This window comes from Danio rerio, chromosome 22, assembly GCF_049306965.1.
Source record: "Danio rerio strain Tuebingen ecotype United States chromosome 22, GRCz12tu, whole genome shotgun sequence".
Lineage (NCBI taxonomy): Eukaryota > Metazoa > Chordata > Actinopteri > Cypriniformes > Danionidae > Danio > Danio rerio.
Genome location: NC_133197.1, coordinates 27,312,907 through 27,329,423, shown reverse-complemented (window position 1 = coordinate 27,329,423; position 16,517 = coordinate 27,312,907). Strand labels below are relative to the sequence as shown.

General features: G+C 36.7%; 1 protein-coding gene across 1 annotated transcript in view; it reads right to left on the bottom strand.

The window, feature by feature from the left end:
• wu:fc22b06 overlaps positions 1 to 16,517 on the bottom strand; it is a 29,619-nt gene that overhangs the window by 8,626 nt on the left and 4,476 nt on the right. The window contains exon 2 of the mRNA XM_073937744.1: positions 1,486 to 2,703. Within this exon, the coding sequence (XP_073793845.1) occupies positions 1,486 to 2,703 (1,218 nt within the window). The remainder of the gene's footprint in view (positions 1 to 1,485; positions 2,704 to 16,517) is intronic.

Below are 16,517 nucleotides of genomic sequence, written 5' to 3'. Positions count from 1 at the left end.
TTCAATATACTTCAGTTCTTGTGTTTTGCTTTGAAAAGTTCTGTGAAATCTTTCATATTTTAATGTCAAGAACCACTGGACTTTCAAAATCCTGTGTAGACTGCTTTACAAATCAAATTTTAGTCAAAAATAGCAGTCAATTATATTTTTGATGGGTGCATCAATGGACTTTTAGATTATGAAATGAATTGTGGAATTTACCAAACATTTTCCAAGTTTAATTTTACATTTGAAGTAAACAAGATCTCTGAGGAAAGAAGCTGCACCTGTATTTACACGAGAATCACAATCACAGGAAACAATGCATCAGCTCAATGTTTTGTTTGCTGATTTTAGTGTACAGCTAAATGCCAAAAAATACCAGTTAAACTTTGAATGATAGTTATGGTTATTTTCATCATCAATATTGTGATGTATTATACCATACAGATAAACAGACCAATTGTTATGAGTGCCATTTTAATTTCTGTCATTATTAATTTTATTGATTGATTAATTAATTAGTTCATTTAGTTGGTTTACAACGAAATACACCATTTACCGTTCATCCACTGCAACATCTACATCAGCGCTCCATTTGGAGCCATTTAAATGCAATCATCATACTATTAAAAGTATCTGAAACATTTCTTCCCCATTACAAAACTGTTCTTCAAGCAGGCCAGAGAACATATTGTTATGAATGGCAGTGGACATGTGCCAAGAGTTATTTCTGCTAGGTTATTTTGGTGGTGGTGGATTTATTCCTGTGCCACTTTGACAGAAGTATCAGGTGGACAAGCATGAGGAACTAACGTTTACTAGCGCCCTATCCTGCACCCTGATGACACAATATAGCTCCTTCTCTCTGGTTGATTTACCAAGAGGCTTTCTGTGATGACTATGAAGCTGTTTTTGTTGGTCCGTGGCATTTGTGTGAACAATCGGAGCAGATCATAAAAAATATGCTTAGGAAATATTTTCCCCTTAAACAAATATCCCTATTTAAGTAGCTGGATAACAATCTAAAACAACAATGCACTAACAATGTTTTTTTTTACAGAAGCTATGCATTTGGGAATTTGGAGTGAAGGCAAAAGATTTCCACGCATGGGTTTAGCAGCAGATTCAAAATTGCCATGATAGATAATTTCAATTTAGCAAGCAAACACAGTATAGATACAGTACAATAAGTGGTTCATAATTACTACCTCCAGAACTGTCTTGAGCATCGGCACTCCTAAAGAGAGGCCTGTGCCTCCATAAAATCCAATATGCATCATTTAAGTCAATTTTTGATGTTTGATGGAAGTTTATCAGAAAGTGATGATTCCGTTCTCTTCAGCTCATTTTAATTGAAACAATGCTCATTTGCAAATGTTTAATGTGATAATCCAGTTTTGTGCACAAGTCTAATTAGAATTTTTGAATAAAAACCTAGCTATTGTTTCGGTTGTCAAATACCAACAAAATTAATATAAAATAGTACTACTGAAGGACACATACCTTTTGCAGATGCTTTGGTTGCTGGCACATCCTCTGACACTAGTTCCACCTTTGCTTCTTCGGCAGGTGCAGGAGCATCTTCTTGGTCAGTAGTTTGCTCTGGAGTTGGTTCCTCATTTACCTCTTGGGCTAATTCTACAACCTCTTCAACAACATCTGTGGCTGGCTCCTCTACTTCAGTTTCCACCAACTCTTCAGCTGCTTTTGGTTCTTCTACAAATTGCCTTTCTTCCACAACCTCTGGAGCTCCTTCTTCCTCTGTTAAAGTGTCCTCTTCTTCTGCTACCTCTTCCACTTGCTCCAATGGCTGTTCAATCTGAGAATCTTCTGCTGCCTCTTCTTCAGTCTGAGAAACCTCCTCTTCTACATCTGCCTCATCTTGAATCTGAAGAACCTCCTCTTCTTCAACTACCTCTTTATCAGCCTGGGAATGTTCCTCTCCTTGGCCTGCTTCATCTTCAGTCTGAAGAACTTCCTCTTCTTCAACTACCTCCTCTTTGGTCATAAGAGCTTCCTCCTCAACTATCTCCTCTTCAGTCTGAAGAGCTTCCTCTTCCTCTACTACCTCTTCTTCGGTCTGAAGAACCTCCTCCTCCTCCACTACCTCCTCCACGGTTTGCAGACTTTCCTCTTCCTCAACTACCTCGTCTTCAGTTTGAAAGGCTTCATCTTCAGTCTGAATATCCTCCTCTTTCTCTTCTTCAGTCTGCTCAACGTCTTCTTCCACAATTACCTGTTCTTCATTCTGAGAAAGTTCCACTTCACCTGCTTCATCTTCAGTCTGAAGATCCTCCTCTTCCTCCCCCACCGACTCATCACTGATCTGCGAATCTTCCTCAACACCCTCTTCCAGAGATTCTTCACCCAGTTGTGCCTCCACATCAGACATCTCCTTCACATCAAGAACTTCCTCCTCCAACACTTCATCAGATGCATCTAACTCTGCTCCTGCCTCTTCCTCAAATTTCTCTTCAGACGCTGCCTCCTCTTGACTCAACTCTTCAGATTTCTCCTCAGAAGTGGCCTCATCCTCCTCCAAGCTGGCATCTTCAGTCTGTGCACCTGTGCCACAGGGCTGGCAGATGGGTCTGTTTGGTGCAGGAGTGTCATTGGATGTGCTTTGGCTTATATCTTCTGTGCCGTCACAGCAGTTAAAAAGCTGACCTTCAGACTTCAGCTTGAGTGGCACAAGTTGCTCAGTCTCAGAGTCCACTGCATCTGTGAAGGAATAGAAGAAAATATGATGATGAATTTTAATGAAAATTACCAGAATGTCATGGAAAAGTATCAGCACAGTCACATGCAAAAGGTGCAATTGGAGATCGTGGAAAATGTTAACGTTAGCTTCCAAACAATTCACTGAGCTTTCAGCTAGATAGTTGTGATTGTCAAAATGTTAATATACTGTACAGTGCTCAGCATATATAAGTACACCCCTCACAAACTCTTTTAAATTCATATTTAAATAGAAAGCAATAAACTATTATTTTATATAATGTCAATAGACATAAGATTGTTCAGTAATGATGATAACAGTCCAAAAACTACACCCAAATTTATATGTTATGGAAAAATATTAAACACAAATTTAAAATAGGAAAAAACAAGAAAAAAAAAAAAAAAAAAACAATTGTAAATTTAATTGAAATTTTGTAGTTTTTTTTTTTGCAATATTTTGCTTGAATTTATTTGTATTATCTTTCAACTTCTAAACATGTTTGGTGACTAAAACATTATTTTATCAAATATATCTGTTTAATAAATCTGTTTATGCACCAAAATACATTGCCTTTATTCACTGAGAAATGGATACAAATATTCATTTTTAAAAAAGGGATGCACTCAATTAAGCTAAGCACTGTATTACTAGTTCAAATCACATTACATCCCCTAAAGAGAGGCATCTCAAACAACAGATAGGGCTTATGTAGCCTTAGCATACAGCATTCTGTATGGGAGAACACGCAACATTCATGGTCTTTGACTAGGTGGTAGAGCTGATTTGGAGTGAAGGTGTGAGTCTGTGGCGATGACCCATCTCTGTGATTCATACGGCGACGAATGCTCTGGTTGAGAGCTAAATGCTTTTCATGTGAATCACATCCTAAAATAGGGAGCAGAGCTGGCAGGAGTAAAGAACGGCAAGTCTTTCTGTTAATGCGGATCATCAGAGCACGGTTTATTTTTCAGACTGTCCTCCGACGCGGCAGCAGGCGGCTCTGATAAGGGTGTTAGCATGGTGGCTTTTTACCAGATTTCCACCTTTGGTTTAATGTCAGATGCTTCCATTGAGAGGACAGCTCTGCGTTTGAACAAGTGTTCATCAAGCTGTAAATATTGGTGCACATGTACATAGTTTTTAGCGTGATTTCAATGACCTGGAAAATACAATGTTTTCAGTTCTGCTAAATTTGAAGTGTCTTAGCATATTAAAGTGCAAAAGTGTATATTTATTAGAGTTTATGACATTTAACGTTCATTTACCCTTAAAATACAAAGCCCTAATTCATTCTAAAGCATCTTAGTCATACACTAAAGCAGAGATGTCAAACCCAATTCCTGGAGGGCCACAACCCTGCAGAGTTCAGTTCCACCTCTGCTTCAACACACCTATCTGTATGTATCAAACAAGCCTAAAGCTGCGGTCACACTGCACTTTTCTACCCATAGACTTCCATTCATACCCGCGCAAATGCGTCACACTGGAAAAACAAGTCTCACAGTTATTAAACGATAAAGGATATTTACTGACTTATACTGAATTTTTAGAGAAGTTTAGTTTTCCAGTGCCTCCACGAGACAGATGGTGTTTCATTAGAAGTTTGATCCATTGTCCTGCAAGTACTTTTGGAATAACCAATTTGAAAATATCAATTGGAACTTGATCTGGACTAATAACAACAAATATTGTGTCAGAAATAAAGTCAGTAAAATCTACTTTAAAATTATACATAAAATATATCCAACCAACCAGTTTCTCAAGAGGTTTAAAGTTTATCTTTCTGAATTGTGTGTTTTTTGCGGAATGGATGTTGAGACTGTTATGCATTTGTTTGTTTTTTTGATTGCATGTATGTTAAATATTTCTGGTTTGGTGTTCAATGTCAATTTAATATACCGAGTGGTCTTAGAATTATTATTAAGAAAAGAGATATCATATTTTATATAGATAAAAAAGATATGTATAAGAATCTTCTGTTTATGTTAAGTCTTTTGACATTATTAGGCAAGTTTCATATACACAAGTGTAAATGGCAAACTGAGTTTGACACATGCGCACTAAAGCAACATTTCTAACGTGTGCTAACAGCAGAGGGCAGCAGAGTTTCTACAGTCGTTTCTTATAAGCTTTTCTACCTTTGGCATTTGACCACTTGCTTGTAAAAATGCTCTCTGACAGGCTTATGTGTTCCTTGGAAGTCTCTGGTTGATTGATATGGCTCTAGTTAGAGAGTGTGATATGTTTGCGCACATACACACACTCACTTACACAGACAAGCTGCGTGTTGGCCAAAGGCATAGTGTTAGAGTATCATCTACACAAGCATGAGCTAATAGTTCTAAAGGCCAAATTAGTGACTGTGTTTTTTTAGTGCTAGCATCTTAACTTTAGTTTATTTCATGGTAACATCATCTCAAAGCTGACATAAAATAAAATAATTACATAATAAAATTTGTAGTTTCCCCCACAAATTCAAAAACATGTGGTATATGTGAATTGGGTAAGCTAAAATTGTTTGTAGTGTATGTGTGTAAATGAGAGTGTATGGATGTTTCCCAGGGATGGGTTGCAGCTGACAGGTCATCCGCTGTGTAAAACATATGCTGATTAAGTTGGCAGTTCATTCTGCTGTGGCAACCCCAGATTAATAAAAGGACTAAGCCAAAAATGAATTCATAACAAGGGGGGCACGGTGGCTCAGTGGTTAGCACTGTCACCTCACTGCAAGAAGGTCGCTGGGTCGAGCTCTGTGTGGAGTTCCGTAGCTCTGGTTTCCCCCACAGTCCAAAGACATGCGATATTAGTGAATTGAATAAACTGAATTTGCCTTAGTGTATGCGAAAGTGTGTGGGTGTTTCCCAGTACTGGGTTGCAGCTGGAAGGGCATCCACTGTGTAAAACATAGGCTGGATAAGTTCTTCTGTGGTGACCCCTGATCAATAAAGGGACTAAGCCGAAAATAAAATGAATGAAGTTCATAACTAACCACCAGAACAACAATTTCAATATTTTCACTCACTATCATTCGGATTTATCATTAATTTAATTAGGGGTCGCCACAGCGGGGTGAACCGCCAATTACTTATGGCATATGTTTTATGCAGCGGATGCCCTTCCAGCCACAACCAAACACTAAGAATGTATTAACTCTTAAACTCCCAGCACTGGGAAACACCCATACAGCCACCATGCCGCCCCCCAATTACAATATTATCAAACACAATTATCATCACACAGGCCTTCTAACTTCTTTGATTTATTTGACTACTAAATGGCGTCCTAAACTGAATTTTACTGGAAATCGACAGACAGGCTGGTCATGAAGTGCTACAGAACAAGTGGGATACTTGTACACTAAAAATGCTGAGTTCCACACAACTCTTTTATGCAGTACCAAAACAAATCAATAAAGTTGACTTAAGCATTTTACAAATTTAAGTAGATTGTACATAAAAATTATTAAGTTGTCCAAAAAAACCTTCAGAATTGTGTTGTTTCAAATCATTTTAAATGAGCAGCAACATACATTTATTTTAAAATGTGTTTATGGGCTGAATAGAGCAATATCATTTTCTGCTCTGCATCATATTCCTCCATATTGGTTGAATTAAATTAGAGCCAATTATAGTGTCAGGAAAGCACACAGCTATGCTCTCCAGGGATCATCTCTTTGCCCACAGGTATTGTTCTTAGGCAGTGGCTGGGTTGTTTTCTGGCAAATATGTTTGTGTGGATTAGCAATGAGGTTCAGTAATTTAATGCATTCCAATTAGGTATTGAACAAGTCATGGTTTTTCCTCATAAATAACTGTCTAAAGAAGCGGTTGACATGCAACCCAAACAATCCAAGCACACTAATACAACAAAACTAACTAATTAAAAAAAAGTGCTAATGAGAGCTAGGAGAAAGTACTGAATTACTGAAATGCTTCTAATGCTTTGTATGAAAGGCTTTTTGATAGCTTCAAGATGCTCCTTTGATTCATCCTTTGGTATGGAGAATGGAGTTGCATGCATTGCTCAGGTGTAACTTTTCCCTCACATAAATTAGTAGATGGTTCATCTATGAACGCTGATCTTTAGTTACTACTTTCCATTGGATTTAAGTCAGGTGATTGGTTGGGCCATTCTACAGCTTTATTTTCTTTTCTGAAAGTAGTTTCCTTGGCGGGTGGCATGGTGGCTCAGTGGTTAGCACTGTCATCTCACAGCAAGAAGGCACTGGTTTGAGTCCTGGCTGGGCCAGTTGGTATCTCTATGTGAAGTTCGCATGTTCTCCCGGTGTTCGCGTGGGTTTCCTTCGGTCCAAAAACATACCGTACAGACGAATTGAATAAGCTGAATAAGACATGCGCTATACAGTAGGTGAATTTAATACACTAAATTGGCCGAGGTGTATGAGTGTGTATGTGTGTGAATGTGAGAGTGTATGGGTAATAAAAATTTATTGGCATAAAACATATGCCGAAATAGTTGGTGGTTCATTCCACTGTGGCGACCTCTGAATTAGAGATTAGCCGAAGGGAAATGAATGAATTAATTTACTTGGCTGTTTTGGGGATCATTATCTTTCTAAATGAAAGCACACAGCTCTACCCTCCAGGGACTATATCTGTACCCACAGGTATTGTTCTTAGTCAATGGCTGGGGACCTTTCTGGGAAATCGTGTGTGGATTAGCATTCCAATCTCTCACGTATTTTGTGTTGAATTAATAGCACTAATCCGCACAGCTCGGTGTCCGTAATTTGAAAAGTCATGCTTGATGTGCATTTTCTTCCAGTATGTTCTACGTGAGGCAGAGCCACCCCATCCCCCTGTTCGGCAGCATGTCCTGAGGTGAGGACAGGAATGGACATGTGCTCCAGGTCTTCACCCTAACACAAATAGCACATGCTGAGGACGAGATTCTCCGTTGTTCTCTGATAAAAATGTCACTGCTTGTATACAAGTTATATGTTCCATTCTGATACCATCATCCACGACACAGATGAACATACAGAGTAGTGATGTTTTAAAGATTGCAGAGGTGACTCGTCAAAAACCAAATGAGTAAAAAACTACACTGTAATAAAATCCTGGTTGCCTTAAATCTTTAAGCTAAATCAAATTAACCTTATGAGTCCATTTAACTATGTTAAACAGACTTAAAACAGCTTGCTTTACTTATAGAATTAAGTTAGAACATGATTAGTTCAGTTGGTAACACTTTACAATAACAGTACATGAGTAATGATGTATTAATACGTAAACTAAACATTAATTTATTATGAATTAATGATGAGTTAAGGTATGCACTAATCATGAATTAACTTTAACTACAACATGAGTCACATGAGTTCACGTGTAAATAACGACTACCTTAATTACTTGTTAGTACATGTTGTAAATTAATGTATTAATTAACATTTAAATTTAAGCCAAATGTAACCAACATGAACTCATAAGCTGTTAATGTATAGTTATGTCATGAATTTACTTAGAGGGGCACATCATTGTTAACTCATCCTTAACTACTCATGTTGATGTTGACAGAACACTTTTCTATTGTTATTCAGTGTAAACTCACTAGTTGGATGTGCATAAGGAGTTCATGAGTAGTTAAGAATGGGTTAATCATGATGTGCCCCTCCAAGTAAAGTCACAACATAATTATACAATAACATCTCATGAGTTCATCATGGTTAAATTAACCATAAACTAATGTGGTAATTAATACATTAATTAACAAACAATCATGTACAAACAATTAAGGTAGCCGTCATTCACACATGAACTCATGTGAATCATGTTGTAGTTAAATTTAATTCATGATTAGTACATTACCTTAACTCATCATTAATTCAAAATAAACTAATGTTTATTTTACATATTAATACATCATTATTCATGTACTGTTATTGTAAAGTGTTACCGTTTAGTTTAATAAGTTACTAAAACAAATGCTGTCATGACTAATTCATCATATAATTTTTTACACTACATCACTCAGAGTTTCTCCTTAAAAATATTATTAAATATGGATTAAATACCAACCTTAAATACTCACACTAAAAACATTCCTTTATTAGTTCCTTCCATATTTTGAGACAGGTGTTTTTTTTAAACAGAAACTCTGTTGATCTTTGATGTTGAAAATTCCCCAGCAGACACACAATGTCATGAGTAATTATTATTAGGTTAGATTTAAGTCGTAACGTCAGGTGACCAAAATTCTGTGTCTAGCCAGTGTCTAAGGACAATGTTAGTTTTAAGTCCAATAATGATTTCAAATGACGTTGATATTTGGTTGATTTTAGGTTGTGTTGGAAGGTGACCAAAATTGAATGTCGAGCCAACATTTTAAACCAACGTTACCCTGACGTCAAATACTGGCATTTATTCATCAGGTCTGACTACCAAAATTCAAAATCCGATAGACATAACGTCCACACAATGTCAAGCTGTAACATCATTAGATGTTGATATTTGGTTGTTTTTAGATTGGTCATTGATGTCTGCCTGACGTTGGTTTCTGACATCAACCGATTTTTATCAAAATGCATTGACTTCAAGACACTGGGGGTACAACATCAATCCGTCATCATGTTGGCATCCTGTGCCTGCTGGGTCAACACTGCAGTTTAACAAGGGAACTTTCATTAACATTTTAGTAAGTTGAAACAATATATTATATTATTATATGTCTCAGCAGGAGATAATAAATGAAAAAGCATACAAAGATGTAACACCATTCAAATTCAATCCTGCAGCGGAGACCATCAAATGATCTCAAACAGTGTGCCACCTTCTGAGATGGGACTACAGTTATGCACAGAGCATAGAAGCAGTACCAAACGATGTCTGAAATGAGTTCAGGTTTGACATAGAAAAGACGTCCACAACAACCACATTCAGCCCTCAATTCGATCTCATATGAAAGTCCTGTGGACGTCAATACTGTATGTTCAGTAGACTTTGAAAAAAAAGTGAGTAAAATACCAGAAAAGGTACTGGCAGTTTATTACCAGGTTTCATTCATTCATTCACTTTATTTTCAGCTTAGTCCCTTTATTAATCAGGGGTAGCCACAGCGGAATGAACCACCAACTTATCCAGCATAGGTTTTACTCAGCAGATTAGCTCACCCTTCCAGCCGCAAGCCAACACTGGGAAACACCCATACACTCCTGCATTCACACACTTGTATACTACAGCCGATTTAGCTAACCTAAATCAACTACAGCACATGTCTTTGGACTGTGGGGAGAAACCGGAGCACCCGGAGGAAACCCCCGCCAATATGGGAAGAACATGTCACGTTATGCAGATCAAAACAGGAACAAAAACGGGAGTAGAATCCAAGTGCCGTTTAATATAGTATTGTGCAGAGAAGGTGACAAAAAATACAAAGTAACAAACAAAACAAGAACTCATACAGATAAAACTCGAACTAGACGTTAACAAGAATAACAGGATACAGACTGGACTCGGGAACAAACATACCGATAAAGACAAACGACGAACTAACAAACAGAGGTGGAATGGTTGAATATACAGTCCAGGTAATCAACGGGGAAACAGAGACAGCTGTGATTGCAATCAGTGTATATTAAAGACCGGGTGTATGCACAAAGGAATGTGTGGATATGTAGTTCTTTTGCCACTGTAGTTCGCAGGGAGTTGCAGGCGAACTACAGTGGCATCTGGTGTTCATACACAGTCATGACACATGTAAACTCCACACAGAAATGCCAACTGGCCCAGCCGAGGCTCAAACCAGTGGCCTTCTTGTTGTGAGGCGATCGTGCTATCCACTGCGCCACCATGACACCTATTACCAGGTTTTTGTTTTGTAATATACAACAATCCAGACAATAAATCAAACCAAACTATTAAAAATGTCAATAAAATCACTTGTTCAAACTTTTCAACATCAAAAGTTGTTGGAGGATAGATTAAGATCCCACATTGCAAATCAAAATCAAAATACATAATAACAGAAATTAGAGAAAACTGTTCAGTTACAGGTATTTTTATACAGTGTGGCTTTTTTTTTTTTTTTCAAAATCTCATCTATCTTCATTTCTTTTTTTTAATGGAACCATTCAAGACCCAGCATTGCTAAGATGAATTAGAATCACTAAAATAAAAAAGACAAATGCCCCCAAAAAGCTGCACAGCAAATTCAAAAGTCAAAGTCATGCCATTTTTAAAAACTTTTAAAGTCTTAAAAAGTGTAAATCTTCAGTGCTGGCTGTCAAGTGCTAACATGTTTAGTTAATAAAAATGATTAAAAACATAACGATGTTGGCTTGAGAAAGCCAACATGCTGTTATGATACTCTGTCCTTGAAAACAAATGTATTTCCTCAGTGTAAGCTAAAAGACCCAAATTTGGCCAAAAGGTGCCTTATGCATTCAAGAATGTTGCTATATCTCCTCATGCCATCCATACTAATCGTTTTTGAATAAAAAAAATTTAAATACTACATTCTAATAATTCGGGCATAGAGAAAAATTATACAAGGCCAAATTTGCCCAAAAGCTGTGTTCTGCATTAGATTTTGTTGCTGTATCTTTTTTTTTTCAGGTTTATCAGACTTATAGTTTTTCAATAAAACATTTTTAAGCATAGTTTTTCTCAAAATGTGGCAAGCCATGTTTTACTTAAATTCCATTTTTTTTTTACTGATAGTCCTTTGCATAAGGATTTTACAAAACGTCAGTTTTTTACTGATATGGCAAGTCATATCAAGCATTATATTTTCAATAAAAAATCCAAGTCCAAGCCCAGTTTTTGACTGTCATAGTGACTGTCAAAGAGATGGTTGATTTATATCACTCATATTGGCAAGACGCTTTGATGTATCATCACTAAGCTGTCAATTGCCCCCATAGCATTAAAACAGGCTAACTTAGCAACCTTTTAAAAACAGCAATATCTCTACATCAGAACATCATAGGGACCTGGGTATTGACTCGTTTGACTCATTCTAGCAAATAGGACTTCCAGTGTACTATGCATAATAATAATGCAATGATAATTCAAGTGCAAATACCGATTAGCTACATTATATTAATGGTTATCTAAGTGCAATAACATACACTAAAAATTATTAGTATTTGATCAAATATACATGAGTGTTGCCATTTAGCAACTGCTTAGCAACCACTTGGCAATGCCATAAACATTTTAGTAACTGCCTAGCATCCACTTAGCAACCGCTGTGCTTCCTGCCAACTGCCATTCCCAGTCCTAACGCAGTCACATTGGCTTTCTCAAGCCAACATCATAGTTTGTCAACGAACTTTAGATTCTAGTTATAATTGTGATATTTTTACTACATTTACTAAGTTAAATTCACTCTGGTAAAGTGTTGTATTTTTACTCTTTACCCTAGAGTCAGGGAACAATGGACTTCCAGTAGTGTAGACCAGAGTTATTTTTTAACTCGATACAGTGTAAATATAACTCATGTAGAGTGTTGTACAAGTAACTCTCTTAAGAGTGATATTTTAACTCTGAAAATATTGGGACAAGATGTTGACTCATTCGGAGTTGATTTGAACTCTGTTAGAGTTGAAATAACACTGTTATTTTTCCAGTGTAGTTTAAAAGTTGCATAGTATTCCTCATGTTTGTATACTTCTTTAAAGTTCAATGTAGATTAGATGATTTCCTCACAGTAATACTGCATGTTCTTTCTGTGTTATTTTATATAACATTGTTTACTCTGGCTTGCGAGTAATATCTGCGTATGCTTGTCTGGTGCGAGTGAAGCGAACAGGGAAAACCCCATGTGCTAAATCAGGCCGCATACAGTAGCATGGCAGAACAGAGACTCTTTGGGTCCTACTGTTAACATAATGGTTGCCCCTACAAGGCCTGCAGGACAGAAATAAAGTGTGATTGAGACAGTACCGTTGTGACAGCAGCTGTGGACCGTAAGAGTATATGTGGATAGAAAGTACAGGGGGAGTATTAGTGGAGCCGTGAAGCATGACGACGCAACTGGCGCTCAAAGAGTGTCTGATTTCATGCCGCTCTCTAGGCTGAAGCACCTGACAGTACAAGAGAACAAGAGCAATGCAAGGACAGACAAGGATAATACTTAAACGCGAGTCGGAGGAAGTTATAGCTTCAAACAGTAACCGGAGACAAAAAGCTGACTAGATGAGTTTATTCAATTATTACCAGTAGGGTATATGCAGAGCTAGTGCTTCTTCCCATATTGATAAACTTCCAGTGAGCGGTTAGTGTGATTTTTTCCATTACATACGGTTCCTTTTACAGCATCGATGTTGTAATGTAATTAAAATACATTCAGTTAAATAGACTTTGGAATTCATTTAATTGCTTAAGTGTATAATGAGATGTAAAGCCATTTACATGTAAGCGCCCGTTAGTATTAGCAGGCTAGCGTAGAAGCTCCATTGAATATACTGGGGAAAAATATATGTTCATATCTTAAAGACATGGCAGGGTAAAATGTCTTAATGTAATGCTTAGTGTACATTCTGATACCCACTTTATAACTGATAACAATCAAGCAGTGGAGATCGCTGATTAAAAAAAAAAAAACTTAAATGCGCCTATTTGTAACTGAATACAGTTCACCGGAAGTGACTGACCTACTGTAGGTAACCTATAGCTCAATAGCTACATGTCGCTCTTTGACCAAAAACACATGGCTCTCCAGCTGTCTCCCTTCATAAATATTTTACAGTTTAAAACAATTATAACCGTCACTAGAAATCAGTTTCCTTTTGAAAATACAATTACAATTGTCTTTTTATAGTTTTTTTTTTTTTACAGCAAAATAAATAAAAAACTACCATAAAAAGTAGTTGACCATTGCATGTGTGTAGTGCTGTGGATAAACTTGAATTGCAACACCAATAAAGGGCAAATAACATGCATTTCTATGTTAACCACACATGCATGTAATTACAAACATAAATTGTTTGCTCTTTATTTACTGAAGAATAGTAAAACAGGTGTTTTATTCTTTAAAACTAGCTACAATTGAAAGGTTGCTGCATAGGCTACTTTATTTTGAATTATTTGAAGTAAATGTGTTGTAAAAGCGCTGTACAAATAAAAATGATTTGAATTGAATTGTTATTTTTTATAGTCGTAAAATGTTTGTTTATTTTTAAATTGGGTTGCTTTTAAGAAAAAAGAGGAGTTTATTTACCAGAATTCAAATAAAGTGTCCTTTCATCATTCGTGGACTTCCTTAACATGTGATGCTTCATATTTGTTTATTTTTGAGTTGTGCATGGACAGAAATAAAGGTTTTGTTTAAATCTTTATTATAGTAATAGTAACACGTGTGTGTGTGTGTGTGTGTGTGTGTGTGTGTGTGTGTGTGTGTGTGTGTGTGTGTGTGTGTGTGTGTGTGTTTGTGTGTGTGTGTGTGTGTGTGTGTGTGTGTATACAATTTTTTGTTTTAAGAGCAAAATTCAAAACTTTTGTAATTTGTAATATTCCCCCCAATATTTTGCATGAATTTTATTGTATTATCTTTATATTTCTTTTTTTGTTCATGATTTATTTAACTTTTTTTTTCATTTTACAAACATAAATAACCCTTATAGAAATAATAATAGAAAAAATATATAAATACAAATACAAATAATAAAAAATAATTAATAAATGAAAAAAATTAAATAAAATAAAACCAAATTACACAAAAAATATGAGGCAGATGTCTACATACAATAAACTCAATGTTACAATTTGAGTAATGAAAGATTACAAACTAATGTATTATTATTGTTAAGGGCTGGGGTGATCAGTCTAGATCCGGCTGGAGAGTTTTAACATAAGAACAAAGGGCATTCCAAATTTTGACAAAAGTTCTGTTAGGTCTTTGAAGGGGGTATCTAATCTTCTCAAGTTTTACAAAATACAAAACATCTTTTAGCCACGGTACATACGAGGATGGCTGAGGGCTCTTCCAGTTTAATAAAATTACATGCCTAGCAAGCAAAGTAAGAAAGGCCACAAAGTTTAAAAGGTAAGTGGGTAATGCATAATTATCAGGCGTCACAATACCAAACTGGCCAATAATGGGTGATGGTGCTATATCTATAGAAGTGATGGGTGAAAATATTTCTATTTTTAAAGATGTTCGGTGACTGATATATTTTATTTCATTAAATATATCTGTTAAATAAATCTGTTTTGTTCAAATGCACCAACATAGTTCTTATATTTACTGAGAAGTGGATCAAAATGTTAATTTTCAAAATGGGGTGTACTCAATTATGTACACATTTCTATATATACACACACCCCAACGGCTCCTTAAAAACGCATTTGCCAAAAAACAAAAAAAAATCTGAAATGGCTCTTTGCTATACAATCAATAGGGATTCTACACTGCAAGACATATAACATTTATTTATATTTACAGTTGTAATGATTACATTTAAAAAAAAAAAAAAAGAAATCTGTCATTTCAGTAGGAATTTTAACAATTGCAAGATTTACATAAGGGCGAAAAATTTTAGTCAAGCAAAAGTTCACTGTAAAACAAAATGCTGGGTTTCACACAATTCCTTCTTGTCCCAAAACAAATTGATTAATTTATTTTATTGTTTTTACAAATTGAGGTGGACTGAACGTAAAGCAATTAATCTGTCCCCCAAAAAATAAGAATTGTGTTGTTTCAACTCATTAAATAAGTTTTAAATTTTTGAGTGTTGGTCATGCCACACAAATGCTGTGTTCCACACAATCGATTTGTGCTGTGACAACATGAAGGAATTAAGTTAACTCATTAATTTTTACAAGTTTAAGTGGATTGAACATAAAACAGGGCACCACGTTGGCTTAGTGGTTAGCACTGTGGCCTTACAGCAAAAGTCACTGGTTCGAGCCCCGGCTGGGCCAGTTGGCATTTCTGTGTGGAGTTTGCATGTTCTCTCCATATTGGCGTGGGTTTGCATTGGGTGCTCCGGTTTCCCCCACAGTCCAAAGACTTGCGGTATAGACGAACTGAACACGCTAGATTGTCTGTAGTGTATGTGTGTGAAAGTGAGAGTGTATGTTTGTTTCCTAGTACTGGGTTGCAGCTGGAAGGGCATCTGCTGTGTAAAACATATGCTGGATAAGTTGGTGGTTCATTCCGCTGTGGCAACTCCTGATAAATAAGGAACTAAGCCGAAGGAAAAGGAATTAATGAACATAAAACAATTAAGTTGCTGGAAAACTCAAGAATTGTGTTGTTTCACCTCATTTTGTGATTTTTTATAAACACATTTCGGGAGGGGCTCGATCAGTCTTTGACGAGGCTAATTTATCACAGACAATCATTCTTTTACCCAGTCAGCTCAAGACCAAACCCCTATAAAGAGTCAAACACGTCATACCTCCAATTTCTCTGGACTTCAGCATCCATTCACCACCCCAACTGCACACTATTAAACTAAATACCTACTTAAATATGAGGGGGGAGCGTTTCTGAGCCATGAGGCTAGACACTGCGCTCGAACCCTATCTTTCTCTATCCTGATAAGGGGAATAACACGAGTTAGGGCAGGGGTATCCAAACTCAGAACTGAAGGGGCCGGTGTCCTGCATAGTTTAGCTCCAACTTCCTTCAACACACTTTCTTGGAAGTTTTAGTACGCCTAGAAAGAGCTTGATTAGCTGGTTCAGGTGTGTTTAATTGTGGTTGGAACTAAAATATGCAGGACACCGGCCCACCAGGACTGAGTTTGGGCACCCCTAAGTTAGAGGGTCTTCCCGAGCTCAGAGCCCTCTCCCCAGACAGCACGCCAAATATGCATATTCTATTCAGTCAAATATCTGTGAGTGTG